We start from the raw sequence: 15,703 nt of genomic DNA on the forward strand, positions 1-15,703 counted from the left end.
TGAGATTTTGATGAATCTCAACGTTTTAGATCTCCCTGACTTTCTCGTATACAAAGTATAGGCAAAGTATTGGAATCCTCCATATATTCCATTTCGAGATTTTGCATTTCTTATTTTGATGAATCTCGACACTTTAGACCTCCCTTAATCCGAAAATACAATTTTTGGAATTATGTCTATGTGCCTGTGTGTATGTAAACACGATAACTTGAGTGCGTTTTCACATAGGTCAACCAAATTTTGCATACAAGTATTAGGTACAAAATGTAGATTTCTATCAACTTTTGGGCTATTTCTGTTAGCCAGAAGTGATACTTTACCTTTTGTTCATGCAGCTGCACAGTCTGATTTATTCAACTTTACTTTTATAATAATTGTCCATCCATCCATTTTCTAACCCGCTGAATCGGGTCACGGGGGTCTGCTGGAGCCAATCCCAGCCAACACAGGGCACAAGGCAGGAACCAATCCTGGGCAGGGTGCCAAACCACCGCAGGACACACACAAACACACCCACCCACCAAGCACACACTAGGGCCAATGTCTTTGGATTGTGGGAGGAAACCGGAGAGCCCGGAGGAAACCCACGCAGACATGGGGAGAACATGCAAACTCCACGCAGGGAGGACCCGGGAAGCGAACCCGGATCTCCTAACTGCAAGGCAGCAGCGCTACTACTGCGCCACCCTTATAATAATTGTTCAATATATTATTCATTTGATTTGATTTGTTGTTGATGGTTCTTTAATGTACATAATATAAAAATATAATTGTTGTCTTGTGGTTTACACCACAAATATCCATCCTCATATCTGAGTATATGAGAAAGTCTAGAGGAGACCACTCCTGATTTTTTTAAGATTCTGCTGCTGTATACATGTGAATTTCCCCAAGGGATTAATAAAGTTTATTTAATTCAATCAAATCTATCATTTAAAATCAGTCAGAAAGTCATCCATCCATTCATTTGTTGAATTTGGTTTTTCCAGTACAACACTTTGAGGAATCCATAATCAGGGAGCTTGATTGCTGTAATGTTTTATTATCCTTCCACTCATTTTGTGAACCAATATTTTTCAACAAAGGGACACAAAGCAACAGCCAGCAGTAGGTGGGACACTGGTCCATCCCAGGCCATGCGTACTCACAAATGTCCACACTCATTCAGACTGGGCCAGCTCAGAGTTGTCAGTTAATCTTCTACCACAGCCAATTCTTATATATTGTAGGTTCATTAATAACATCCGCCATTACAAGGCACTTTGTAAAGACATTAAGTAGAGAGGATGGATTAGATTGATTAAACACATGAAAACTGCAGTACTGAAGAAGTGGAACTAATGCTTTGTGCAGACATTGTAACAACAGATGCTACACTGAGTATTATGGAAAGGTGGAGCAGACAGAACAGTTTTGGGAATAATAAGAGAAGGAGACTAATAGTCAATGTTACAGCTGTTGAAGACCTAAGATTGGGTCTGTGATGATAGAATCTGAGAGAGTAAGACCCCCAAAGTTAAATGATCAGCCTCCTAGAGGTGTGCAACAAGGCAATCGGACAGTCTCAGAAAATCTTAGTTGCCTACCTGGCCGTGTTTGTAAAGCATAAGGATTCTGGGGTGTTGGCGACAACATCTTTGTAAAGCAGCACAGAGGTGATTCTGTGTCACATCTGATGGTGGTGAAGCAGACCCAGATGATGTGGAATTAAAGCACAGTGGCTGTAACTTAATTTTTCAGGTGTTTTTACATTGTTGTCTTAAGCGATGCCTGTATTGTGAAAGGCCTTGTGACAGTTCTGTGTGAAAGGCACTATATAATTTAAGAATTGTTTGCTTCAACCAGCAGGAGATGAGTCATTTTTAGCTTAAACTTCAGTTTTGTTTTCTGATTAGCACTTTTCATTTTGTTTTTCTTTTTAATGATAATGTAAGTTTAAGAAACACTGCTGGTATTCCCCAAAAAAACTGCAAATGCCACATTGTTGAGAAGCAGAGCTTGTCTCTTTTTGTGATCTTGATGCATAAAGCACCTGACATTTTGAGTTACATAAGAAGTCTGAGCTCTGTGATGTATTTGGCAGTGGTAAAAGATAAGAATGTAAGGCACTTATTAGAATGGAAGAATTCCAGTTAAAAGCTCCAAATCTTCCTGGACATCATCCCATTGACAGCCTCTGCAGAACTGGTGTGGGTACTGGTGTGTATATAGTGCCTCTGAGTGGATACGAGATAGTTTAGTGCCATAATGGCAGGGCGAGTTATTTACTGTAATCTTGTAGGGCTGATGCTGTTTAGTCAAGAACATTACAATGCAGTTCCTCTGTATATATATATATATAATTTATATTATTTATATTGATAATGACTAATACAATTTCTTAAAGCCTTCTGTAATCATGCTCATAATGATGTGCAATATGTTAACACTCAAATCCAATGGCTTCTGGTAGAACATCAGGTACTGAATAGTTTGGAAGTGTTAAAACACCCCACTTCATCAACCCTTCTAACAGCAGCATGCACCTTACCATATCATCCTGTTTTCCACGGCAGGGTAACCTGGAGGAGAGAGTACTGTTGAATGGGGACAATGCATACAACGCCCACTTTGGGGAGAGCATCTCAGCTCTGGGAGACATTGACGATGATGGATTTCCAGGTCAGTTTGTGGTCCTTAACTGTCATTTTTCAATCTGTTGTGTTCACACTTCCTTCTAAAATTACGCAAGTCCATCGCTGTACTTCAAGCAGTGCACTCATGAGTCAGGGAATACGCCCTTAAATTACTTTGACTATTCTGAACTATTTGATTCCTAACTCTACATTTACAAGATCAGCAATCAGAGGTTTCTCAGCGATTTGGGAAGGCTTTTCATGTTTAAAGCAGAAAAGCAGGAAGCAAGCAAAAGGTTATTAATTGTTTTCAGAAATAAGTAAATGGAATTTTACCAAGTAGGAATTCAAGAATCAATGTTCCAGATGAACCACTGACATACACTTACTTTTTAAATCTTAATAAGAGCTAATCAAAGTTGCGTTGTAAGGAGGCACCAGGCTTTCAAAAACACCGTGGACCTGCTGCAATAATTCATTTGGATGGAGTCTCCTTTGTAGAGAATTTCCTGTTAGGGTTACACATTCTATCAAGTACATCAGGTCATACAGTAATTCATCCATCCAATATATGAGGGTAAATCAAAAAGTATAGGTAATTTGAACATTACGTAGTAACTGCAATGTATAGAAGCTAACGCAGTACAACACGTTTCTGATGGCTTGTGGGGCAGTTTGAATGCACGGCACAGTCCTCTGCCATTAATCTGGCTGAAGCCAAGGTCAGATGAGCATGGATGCTCCACGGCGGGATTGCTCCACTGTTGATCAACACCCCATAGGGAGATTTCTTTGGGCAGAGAGAGTGAAAAGAGAAAGAGAGGTTAGGAGCAGGCGCTGATACAGCACATTGCTTCACCCACCACACAATAAACCAACTCAGGGTCCCAGATTAGGACCTGAGTGCAGCCATGCAATGGGTGACACCTCAGCACCAAACTAGTTCAGATGCAGTGAAACAGTGTGAGGTTTTTTATGGTGGCAGGAGTGCCAATTCTGCCACCAACCCATAGGTTTTATCTGCTGGTTGGAGGACCTACATGCAGGGCTGGATGCAGATTAATGTCATACTCAGGATGGAGCAATTGCAGGTTAATGGCCTTGCTGAAGGGTCCAATGAAGTAGAGTCACTTTTTGGCGTTTACAGGGTCTGAACCTGCAATTTTCCCATTGCCAGTGCAAAACCCTAGCCTCAGAGCCACCACTCCATCCCGAGGGAGAGAAACCTGCTGAAATTCACCAATTTGCAGCAAAAGAAGATGAATGCTGTCAGTAACATGACAATACATGTCCCCATGCAGCGGCTGCAATAGAGGTGGCAATGCAACATTAACTTTCACATCCCCCTTACAGCCCTGGTCTGGCACCTTTCGACTATCACATCTTTGGTCCACTTTAAGAGGCTCTACATGGTTCACCTTTGATGATGAAGATAATGAAATATCCAATCCATGAATTGGGTACAAGGTAGAAGTCAACCATGATAAGGCGACAGTCCAAGAAAGTTGTGGAGAACCAAGGATTTAAGATGAGTCAGGTAGCAGTGATGATCACTGTACCATCCTCAGAAATCCAGCAGCATCATATAATAAATTAGAGTATCATTTACATATGATAAACATCATGGGCCCAGTAGCAGTGTACAGGAAGGGAAAAAGAAAACTTAAGATATGACAAATGTGCTGAAGGAAGCAGACTTTATACTCTTTATTCTTGCATGAAGTAAATTTCTGGGTAAACTCAGCCAGTTGGCCACTTGTGGGCATTCTAATGCAATATGAGCCAAATGATGCAGGCACAAGTTGATGACTGAGATGCTGTCATGGGTATTGACAGAACAGGACCAGCCTGTAATGTGATTGCTACTCTCATCTTCTCTTCAGCTAGCTTATAGTTAGAGTAGAATGCCTGATTAGCCACCAGATAGATAGATATAGAAGTCTGGGCAGTTCAAGGTTATTGTCATGTGTATGTTCACACTAAAAATGTATGCATAGACTGCAATGTGTATATGTATACGTGATATGGTATCTGCCAAATAACAAAAAGAGTGCACGGCACGTGTTTCACCTTATTGGGCCTGACCACTTGTACACACTCACCAGCCACTTTTGTAGGTACACCTTCTAATACTGGGTCAGACCCCTTTTTGCCTTCAGAACTGCGGTAATTCTTTATGGCATAGATTCAGCAAGGTGCTGGAAACATTCCTTGAGGATTTTGGTCTATACTGACATGATAGCATCACACGATTGCAGCAGATTAGCCAGCTGCACATACATGATATGAACCTCCAAAGGTGTTCTATTGGATTGAGATCTGGTGACTGTGGAGGCCATTTGAGTACAGTGAACTCATTGTCATGTTCAAGAAACCAGTTTGAGATGATCTGAGTGATGTGTCAGAAGATGAGTATACGGCTTCATAAAGGAACAGCAACAATACTCAGGTAGGCTGTGGCATTTAAATGATGCTCAAGTGGTACTAAGCGGCCCAAAGTGTGCCATACCATTACACCACTATCACCAGCCTGAACTGCTGATACAAGGCAGGATGGATCCATGCATTCATGTTGTTGACGCAAAACTCTGATCCTACCATCTGAATATCACAGCAGAAACTGAGACTCATCAGACCAGGCAACATTTTTCCATTTTTTTTTTAAATAATCCATTGGCCATGTCAGTCTCGGTGGGCACACTCGCACAGCCACCTGGAGTTGATGAGGTAATTGGGGTAAGATGCATCTGCACGTGAAGGTGTGATAATTCACAGTTGCTTCATTGGCTTCCTGTGGTGTGTGATTGAGACACTGTGCCAATGGCACCATATAAGTACAGCCTAAGAGGAAAAAGAAAGCGAAAGAGCAAGATAGAATGGAGGTTAGAGAAAGAAGAAGGCAGGAGGAGACAAAAGCTGGTGTAGGAGCGAAAAAGAGAGAGCAGGCTCGCTGGAGCAAAGGCAGGCAGTTGGAAGGACAGCTCTAGCAGGGTGTAAGACCAGCACTCTGGGGCAGATGGATTGGGTTACTCCTGCTGAGCTATTCAGAGGAGTTGGAGTGACCAGGATCATAGACGGCTCACTGCGTAAGGCCGAGAAGGCAGCGGGAATTGAGGACGCTTGGGAGGGATAGCCCTCAACGTGAGCGGCCTGGCCGTTGGGTCCTGAGTCTCAGTCCAGCGAGTGAGCTGTACGTAGCCAGGGGACGGAAGGCTACTGGACCAGTTGAGAGTCAACTGAACCTGCGGACTCCCGTGTTGCAAGGCCTGTATGGGAGAAGTATGGGAGCTGCCAGTTAAAAGGAGAAGACACCAGGTTTTTAAAAAAGACAGCTTCTAGCCAGTATGTTAACCTCGTTTTAAAGGATTTATTTATTATGGATTTTAACTTCCACTTGTCAACTGTTTTTAAGGATTAATATGGACTGTTTTTGTACACTGCACTTTATTGGAAAACAATTGTTTAGATTTTTTGGTTAATAATAAGCATGGGCACTTTTACGCCATCCCTTTGCTCTCAGTGTGATTTGTCCTCATCAGCCAGCTCATCCAGTTACATTACCGATGGTGCTGGGTTCAAGAGGCTCCCAAAACTGGAAGAGAGAGCATGGAGCAGGACCCACACCGTCACAGTTGCCTGTTCTTAGACATCAGGAATGGCACCCGTTGTGGTCTCAACATTTTGTGCATTCAGAGAAGCTCTTCTGCACACCTTGGTTGTAATGATTGGTTATTTTAGTTACGGTTCCCTTCCTTTAATCTCAAACCAGTTTGACCATTCTCCTCTGACCTCTGGCATCAAGAAGGCATTTTCGTCCAGAGAACTGCCACTGACATATTTTTCCTCTTTTTTATCATTCCATGTAAACCATAGAGATGGTTGTGTGTGGTTCTATCTATCTATCTATCTATCTATCTATCTATCTATCTATCTATCTATCTATCTATCTATCTATCTATCTATCTATCTATCTATCTTGATGCAATAATGACAGGAGATGAAGACAGAGTAAGTCCCTATCTGATTATTTACTTGTGACAGAATCCACTAATTTTCTAAACTCACTTGTTCCTCTGTATGGCCTTAGGGAAATTCAAGCCTGTCCTGGAAGCTTTAATGGCAATGCAAAAGCCAACCCTGGATGAGTCCATCAGAGGGCTCACTCAGACATGACAGCACTCACATCTGCTGTGCTCACATAGACTTACCAGGTGACCTAACATGCTTACTATATGTTTCAAATCTAAGAAGACGCAATGTCTTAAAAAAACCTGTCCCAGGGTCCTGGAGCACTAAACTCTGCGCCACAATACTGCCCCAATCTTTATATGCAAATTAATTAATTTTGGCTCAAAATCAGTAGTACTATATGGAAATTAGACAAACAAAATTGCATGCATAAACCATCTTTAAAATATAACGCATTTGATGAATAATTCATGTAAAAACATGTTACGGCACAATAAGAAGAGAATTTACAATTCACTAGAACAATGATAAATTAATTCATTAAATTAGGGGAGGAAGGCCATGAGCATATGTCCAAAAAGGTGACCACATCCTGCAAAAATGCTCAGATCTCAAGTGGAGAGCATATGTCAAAGGCAGCAAGGCAGCCAACTGAGACAGCCACAATTTATGAAATAACTTGTTTTTGCAACGTTTTCACCATACAAATTAACAAACGGTACAGGTTATTCACACACTGTCTCAAATGTTCTCTGTTTTTTCTCTTTTTTTCCTTTTTTCCTTTTCTTAGAAAATAACATTATGAACCCTAGTCATTTAAAACTGTATGATGCTCACATAGTAAAATCTAGAAGCTGGGATTTTTCAGTAATAAAATGCACATTCTTATAGATCTCTTTAATTTAAAGCCCTACGTGGAACTTTCCATAATGTCTTTAATAAACAGACTGGATTTAAATAATATTTGTGGAGGAATGTAAAATTAAAGGGTGCATTCACTCGTTTTACATTATGGGCTCATTATATAACTGCCACCAGTTGCCTTGATTTTTTTAATACTGTAATTTGCATTTTTCCTTCAAAATGCTTATTTTTGTTGTGGTCTAAAATCCACTTAGCATATAATTTATTAACAGTAATTTTAATTGTTTATTGTATGTCTGAATAACATTACCATAATGTGTACAGAAAAAAGCCAAGCAAAATAACACCTTTTATTGGCTAACTAAAAATATTATAATATGCAAGCTTTCGAGGCAATTCAGTCCCCTTCAGGCGAAATGAAATCAGATGTAATCGATTATATCTCGCCTGAAGAACCTGATGGTACATTTGCATACATAAGTCACAGCAGAATTTTAGTTTCGGGATGAACCAAATACTTCCCAATAATCTATTGTATGTTCTAAGTAAAAACCTTGTCTGACTTTTTTTTTCTAATTTCTCTTGTTTTCTGATTGAATGAAAACTTCATAACCTTTTATGCAAAAACACCAACAAAAACTATCATGCTATGTACTACTGCTTAAGTATATTAAATAAATTAATGACAGATTTGACTCACTCATATTAGTCATTTGTTTGGGTACCTATCTTGCTCAAACTTTCCAGTACACCAAGTCATCATGTACTGTGGCACGTGCAGATCCATAGCTGATATCCAAATGTAGATGGTTGACCAGATTGCTTATCATTGGCCACACTTGTTCTTCCCGCTTTAAACTTATCTACCCATTCATAAACTTTTGGTTGAGTCCTGTTGTTTTCACTTCTGTACTGAGATAACATCCTTCCTTGAATTTCAGCAGATTTCATTCCCTCTGCCCATAGAAATCTCTCTACGACATGTTGTTCAACAGTGATGCAATCCTACAGTGGAGTGTCCATGTTCATTTGACTTTGGCTTCAACTCGACTAACGGCAGAGCACTGTGCTGTGCTATGTGTGTTTGCACTACCCATAAGCCATCACAAACATGTTGTATTGTGTCAGATTCTATTCATTGCGGTCACCGTGTAATTTTCAAATTACCTTTACTTTTGATTTACCCTTGTAGAATTTTGTAGAATATTATCCATTGTAGGATATTAGAAAATTCATAAAATGTGTTTTCAGTGCATTAAAGTCCTATATTTCTTATTATTGTAGATAACAAGGACAGAGAGGCAAGTTTGTTAGCATATGCAGTATGGATCCTAGCCAATTAATGCACCATCTATACTATATTCTTGATCGCACTAGCATCACTCTTCTCTTTTGTTTTTTTGTAAGTGAGTTAACTTATATTAAACACACAGCTTTAACGAAACTAGTCAAAAATGAAGCAATCCACACATTTTTTATTTTCTTAGAGGAGTGATTAAAATGGTGTATTAGAGTCACTTTGTCTGTCCACAGCAGTATTCCTGCAGGTACTAAAAAGGCCTACTTCTTTGTAAGAGGACAACAGCATATGCAAGAGTGATCTATCTATCTATCTATCTATCTATCTATCTATCTATCTATCTATCTATCTATCTATCTATCTATCTATCTATCTATCTATCTATCTATTTCATATTGAAATTGTTTTACATGAACAACAAGCATGTCCCATCAGGTTGTTGTATGTTACTGTACATACACCTGCCAGTAACAGGGACGTTGCAGACAATATGGCAGTCACTTAGGCCTGGTGAGTTTAACCAAGTAGACTGAAGTCAAACAGTCAAACTGGAGCCTGGCAGCAGCCCTGTTGTGTGCTCCTTCATATGGCTGTACCACTACAGTTTACAGCCATGTTAGTATTTGGAATCTGCCCCATTCTGAAAATAATATTCAGCAATATTATTTATTAAATTAGTTTTTGATGTGTGGTTATAACCATCCAGTTGTAGACATTAGGGGCTGTTTTTCTTTTGAACTTCAATGTCCACATCATTGTTGCTAAAGCTGGTGAAGGTTCTGTTGCAGGGGTGATGAACTCCAGGCCTCGAGTGCTGCAGTGGCTGCAGGTTTTCATTCTTACCATCTTCTTATTTAGTGACCAGTTTTTGCTGCTGATTACTTCTTTTAATTAACTTGACTCAGGCCCCATAGTTGTTTCTTTTTCTTTAATTAGCAGCCAAACAATAATGAGACACAAAACAAGCCACCACATGACCAGCTCCCCTGTGCCCATTACACAATATCTGAAATTAAAGAGAGGTGATGGTGTTAGTAAGGTTGATCTCTTAGGTCACCAAAACATTTTGACGGTGCTCTTAGGAAAAACAGAAAAACAGTTTTGGAAATGTGTGCTGTGGCAGAGTGAGAGCAGCAACAAGCCATGGAATTAAATAACGGGTTTAATTAACAGGAAGAATTGGCTTCTCATTAAGAAAGTGATTGGAGTGAAACTGGTTGGAGTTTGAAGCCCATCTCATTTCTGCTTGGCTGTCATTTAATGAAAAAAGGAATCAATTCAGAGAGCTGAACCCTTCAAACATGGCTATTAAAGTGATGGGGAAAAAGTTAATTAGCAGTGAAAACTGGTCACTGATTAGGAAAAAGGCTAGAATGAAAATGTGTAGCCACTGCAGCACTCCAGGCCTGGAGTTCACCCCAACCGTTCTATTGGATTCTGAGTGGGATCAAGCCCTTAGAAATGCTTGCTGTGTTTTCTTGGAGGGGTCTCGCCATCTTGTCCCCACTTATTGTCACTGATGCTTGCCTCTCACACATGTTTTCTTTGGATGGAGACAGTAGTCACGTGTTGATTCCTTTTGAATAACATTTGAATGTATTTAATTTGGGAAGGGCACAACGTAACAGGTTTTATTGGTAATTCCCACTGCCTTCCTTACCACTGCCTGCTCCATGTGTATTGTTCTGCATTTCATGAGTGTGTTTATTCATTTAACTCAGAGGCATGCTGTTATAAAAATTCTAAGGTTTCAGCCAGCCCTTATGCCCCCCACAGCTCTGTGTTTGTCACTGTGCAGCACGCCCAAAGCACAATTGAATCATTAAGGACAGATGCAGATGTTCTTGATGGCGGTTAACTTTTCATTTGGTTCTGGCAGACGTTGCCATTGGAGCCCCTAAAGAAGATGACTACGCTGGAGCTGTGTATATCTACCACGGGGATGCAGAAGGGATAGTGACAAAGTATTCCATGGTAAGTCAAAATGTGAAATCTTTTATTTTTTATGCTTTCACAAACCATGTTTTTTATTTTAAGAAAAAGAATGTAACTTCACATTTAGATACATTCAAATACAGTATGTGATATGTTCAGAAAAAGATGACCACTTGCAATTTGCTACTTACTTTTGTGGGTTCCCGCTATCACACTTTAGCATGGTCTCTCTTAGGGTACAGTGTCTTTGTTGTGTGTTTATATGTTTTTTTGTCATATAGTGCTTTTCTTAAATCACTAGCATTCTTGTTTAATATGTTTACGTGTAATGATACCAAGCAGACATTGAGTACCTACAGCAAGAGGGACAGAGAGACATAGAAACCACCAGATACATACAGTAAGCCTGCAGAAAGATAAACGGACAGATGGATATACAAAATGAAGCCAGTCATGGTGTCTGGCAGATAGACAGAGGAGACAGAAGCAAGTAAATAGACACAGACGTCAAGCAAGCATACACAGAGATGTCTAGACACAAAAGCAGCCAGTCACAGAGATTTGCACTGGCAAGTTATCAGACGGACTCTTAAAAAGACAGATAAATGAACAAGCAGACATATGCTGATAGACACTAACAGGTGGAGAGTGGAACACACAGACAGACAGAAAGACTGGTAGAAAATCAGGAGATCAGACAATTGGACAAGAGTGAATGGTCAGACAGACAAACAGGTTAAGGCCTAACTAAGCAAACAGAGAGTCAGACAGACTGCAAGACAGACACACACACACTGACAAAGAGTAAGACAGGCTGACAGGTAAACATATAGGGCGTCAAACAGACAGCAAAGCACTGATAGCACAGGGCCTATAAAAAGTATTCAACCCCTTTAGAAGTTTTTACTTTTTATTTTTATGCAACAATCAATCAGATCTGCTTTAACTTAGCGTTTTTGAGACTGAATGACACAAAAAGACTCTTTAATGTTAAAGTGAAAACAGACCTCTGCAAAGCAGTCTAAATTAGTTACCAATATAAAACACATATTAACTATTTAATAACTATTCTCCCCTTCAAGTCAGTATTTAGTAGATGCGCCTTTGGCAGCCATTGACAATTTGAGATTGTGTATTCACGTCTCTATCAGCTTTGCACATCAAAACACTGCACTTTTTCCTCGTTCTTCTTTGCTCCAGTTATGTCAGGTTGCATGGGGATCGTGAGTGAACACCCTTTTGTAACCCCAGCCACACACTCTATGTTGGGTTAAGGTTTGAACTCTGACTTGGCCACTCCAGGACAGTAACATTGCTGTTTTTAAGCCATTGTTGTCTAACTTTTGATTTACGCGTGGGGGTCGCGGTCTTGCTGGAGAACAAATCTTCTCCCAAGGTGTCGGTTTCTTGCAGACTGCATCAGGTTTTCCTGGAGGATTTCCCTTTAATTTGTGACATTCATTTTATTCTCATAATTCTTCCAGAACATGCTGCAGAGAAGCTTCCCCACAGCATGAGGATGCCACCACCGTTGTTCACGAGGGGTTTGGTATATTTTTGATAATGAGCAGGTTTTTTTGACTGCACCAAATGTGACGTTTAGTCTGATGGCTGAAAAGCTCAGTTTGGTCTCATTAGACCACAGAACCTTCCTCCAGCTGAATTCAGAGTCTCCCATGTGTCTTTAGCTGAAATGTTGTGTGTCTTTTATTTAACGGTGTCTTTCTCTGGGTAACAGTTGTTGTTTGCACAGTCTCTCCAGTCTTATGTGCCGTAGCTTGTGTCTTCTTTAGGGCTGTCATGTGGTGGCTTCCCTCATTAGTCTTCTCCTCAGTCGGTTTCTGTGGCTAGCCTGCTCTAGCAGTTTATCAACTGTGCCCCATTCCTATTTCTTAATGACTGACTTAACTGGATTCTCAGGGATATTCATTGATTTGAATATTTTCTCATGTCCATTCCCTGACCTGTGCTTTTCAGTCTCCTTTTAAAGGAGTGGCTCGGGGTTGCTCTTTTATCCTCATTGTATAGGTTAGTCCACCATACCAACTCACCGCAAATTAGACCTTCCAGATAATGTGAATTTATACTGCAATCATTTGAAACCCCTTCGCTACTCACAGGTCTCTCCTTTGAACTAATTCTGTGACTTCTAAAACCAACTGGCTGCACCAGTGATGATTTAAACATGTCATAATGAAGTGTGTGAATATTTATGTGATCGATTAGTTTGTTTTATATTTGTAATTAATTTACACCCCATGGCAGAGATCACATTTTCCATTGATTGCTGTCAAAAAGCCAACTAAATCCACTGTAATTCAATGTTCTAGAACAGTAAAATGTGAGAACTTTGAAGGAGGTCAGACTTTTTGTAGGCACTGTAAGTCAGCAGGGCACTTTTTGTCATGACAAAGACAAATGTCTGACCATGTTAGAACTTTAAAGAAGCTGCTGTCCAACACTTAAGCAGCTGAAGTTTTTACTTCATTTTGCTATCTTTTCTTCTTGTATATCAGAAATCAACACGATGTGCAGGTTCTCTTTTTCCTCTTATGGTCATTGATGCTAATGCCCTAGTTTTAATATAACACAGTGTGAGAACTGGCATTCAGTTGGTTCTCTTACTGCATATTTCCAAACATCTGGCTGGCAAGTAGCACAGGGGCTCATAGAAATATATGAGTTTGGTTGCTGACACTCTTATGCTAATTTTATTTATTTTCTGACATCTACTCCAGAGGATTTCAGGGCGGTCAATCAACCCAGCCTTGCAGATGTTTGGCCAGTCGATATCAGGAGCTGTGGATATGGATGGAAATGCATACCCAGGTAGGTGGATATGACCAGATGGGAAATCCTAGTCTGCTAAAGTAATTGAACTAAAAGCTCAAAAGAAATAATCTGTAAATATCTGGGTCTGGTTGGGCTTGCTGTTTCTTCATTTCCAAATCTTGCCGACTATGCCATTGTAATCTGAAAAAAGAAGCAGGGGATGTAAAAAGGGAAGGGAAGGGAAAAAAGGTCAAATAAAAATACAAGTGGGGGGCAAACAATTGGCATCAAGCCAGTTTAAAGAAAAAGATGAGGGATTGATCCTTCCATTGTAGGTGATGGTCTTCAAGTGAATGCCCCTATCTTCTTGGGGTTTTATTGTTTACCTTTTTGAAGCCCTGAGAATGTTCCTTAATCATGCAGACTTGACAATGTATAAAGACTGTTATGAAAACCCTCACTAAAATTAAGCAAAAGAGGAATTTCAGTTTAATTCTGTATTTTGAAATGCTAACAGCTATACAGAACATCAGAGGGGGAAATATCTTGAGTGAAAGTGCAACAGGGTTAAAATATGCTTTTTTTCTGATAAGAGCGACACATATCTTGCAAAAGTGTGAAGTGGCCTTAGGGGTGCCGGCCCGATACTTACTCACGTCAGTGCAAATGACGATGCACATAGTGGAAGAATCAGTTGAAGTGTGTTGATGAGTCCTGTTCTTTGGTTTCTTGCAGATGTCACCATTGGAGCTTTTATGTCAGATCACGTGGTTCTGCTGAGGTGAGCACTTGCAGTGACTGATACATGTACTAGTAATGAATTGACTCTGCTTCCTCCTCCTTCCCTCACTTTTGCATATTTCTTAAGGATGGTCCTTGTATTCTGCCACCCTTCTGTTTTTCACAGTTAGTGATAAAAAAAAATCAAATGCAGGAAAAGCACCCAGAATGTGAGAGAAGCCCTTGTTTCTCCCAGAGATATTTCACCTTATGAGCAGCTGACTCTGAAGATGATTCTGTATCACGGTTAAGTCTCCAAGGTCAATTAAATGAATTTCCATTATTTTTTCAGTGTTTCTTATTTTTTTTTTTCTGGCTGGCCATTGTTTTCCAGGGCTCCAATCGAGCTTTGCTGGAGTAATGTCACTGTAAACAGCTGTCAGCTTGTATGTGTTACTGGGCATGAGTGTGTGTTCCCTGTCATGTACTGTAATGTAACAGCACTCGTTCCTTTTCCTGTAAAACAGAACTCAGAAATACAAACTGTCAGCTTTTGTGATCTTGTTTTGGTTAACCCAGGCAGTCTTTGTGACACCATCTTCAGTGGTTTGCCCTATTTGCTTATGCATTTACACTTTAATAACTTTACTTTAGAGCACTTTTTTATTTGCTTTATGTGTTCTGATTCTTAGTTATTTTGGACTGATTTTGTTTTGTATCCTGACCTTTTTTCAATTATGTCCTCTTTTACGTTTGAGTTACTGCGAGCAGCTTAATTAGGCAGGTGCTTATTCAGATCTCACAGGCTTGAGTAAGTCAAGCAAGTCCTTGCAGGCATGTTCAGGGGTCTCGGAGAGGTTTACATTCTCTGATTAGTGTTAGGACTTGGTAGCATTTTACACCATTCCTTACTCTTGTTTGTTTTCAGCCTAATTTTCTTTTATCCAATGTGTCATTTTGTGTATTTTATGATATATAATGACTACAACCACTTTATCTCCTGGCACAGAGTAACAGGGATTGTGGAAGAGAAGTGAAAAAGAGAGTGCAGGCTAGAGTGAAAGGGAAGGCCTACAGGATGGTAGTGAGACCAGTTATGTTATATGGTGTGGAGACGGTGGCACTGACCAGAAAGCAGGAGACAGAGCTGGAGGTAGCAGAGTTAAAGATGATAAGATTTGCGTTGAGTGTGATGAGGATGGACAGGATTATTAGGAATGAGGACCATAGAGGGTCAGCTCAAGTTGAACGGTTGGGAGACAAAGTCAGAGAGGTGAGATTGCGTTGGTTTGGACATGTGCAGAGGAGAGATGCTGGGTATATTGGGAGAAGGATGCTAAGGATAGAGCTGCCAGGGAAGAGGAAAAGAGGAAGGCCTAAGAGAAGGTTTATGGATGTTGTGAAAGAGGACATGCAGGTGATGGGTGTGACAGAGCAAGATGTAGAGGACATATGGATGAAGATGATCCGCTGTGGCGACTCCTAACGGGAGCAGCCAAAAGAACAAGAAGAAGTCACATATTCTATA

General features: G+C 40.2%; 1 protein-coding gene across 1 annotated transcript in view; it reads left to right on the forward strand.

The window, feature by feature from the left end:
* Window positions 1–15,703, forward strand: part of itga9 (integrin, alpha 9) — a 336,927-nt gene that overhangs the window by 77,427 nt on the left and 243,797 nt on the right. Inside the window, exons 10-13 of the mRNA XM_039736193.1 lie at window positions 2,556–2,661; window positions 10,628–10,722; window positions 13,422–13,512; window positions 14,191–14,236. Coding sequence (XP_039592127.1) covers window positions 2,556–2,661; window positions 10,628–10,722; window positions 13,422–13,512; window positions 14,191–14,236 — 338 coding nt within the window. The remainder of the gene's footprint in view (window positions 1–2,555; window positions 2,662–10,627; window positions 10,723–13,421; window positions 13,513–14,190; window positions 14,237–15,703) is intronic.

This window comes from Polypterus senegalus, chromosome 15 (assembly GCF_016835505.1).
Source record: "Polypterus senegalus isolate Bchr_013 chromosome 15, ASM1683550v1, whole genome shotgun sequence".
NCBI lineage: Eukaryota > Metazoa > Chordata > Cladistia > Polypteriformes > Polypteridae > Polypterus > Polypterus senegalus.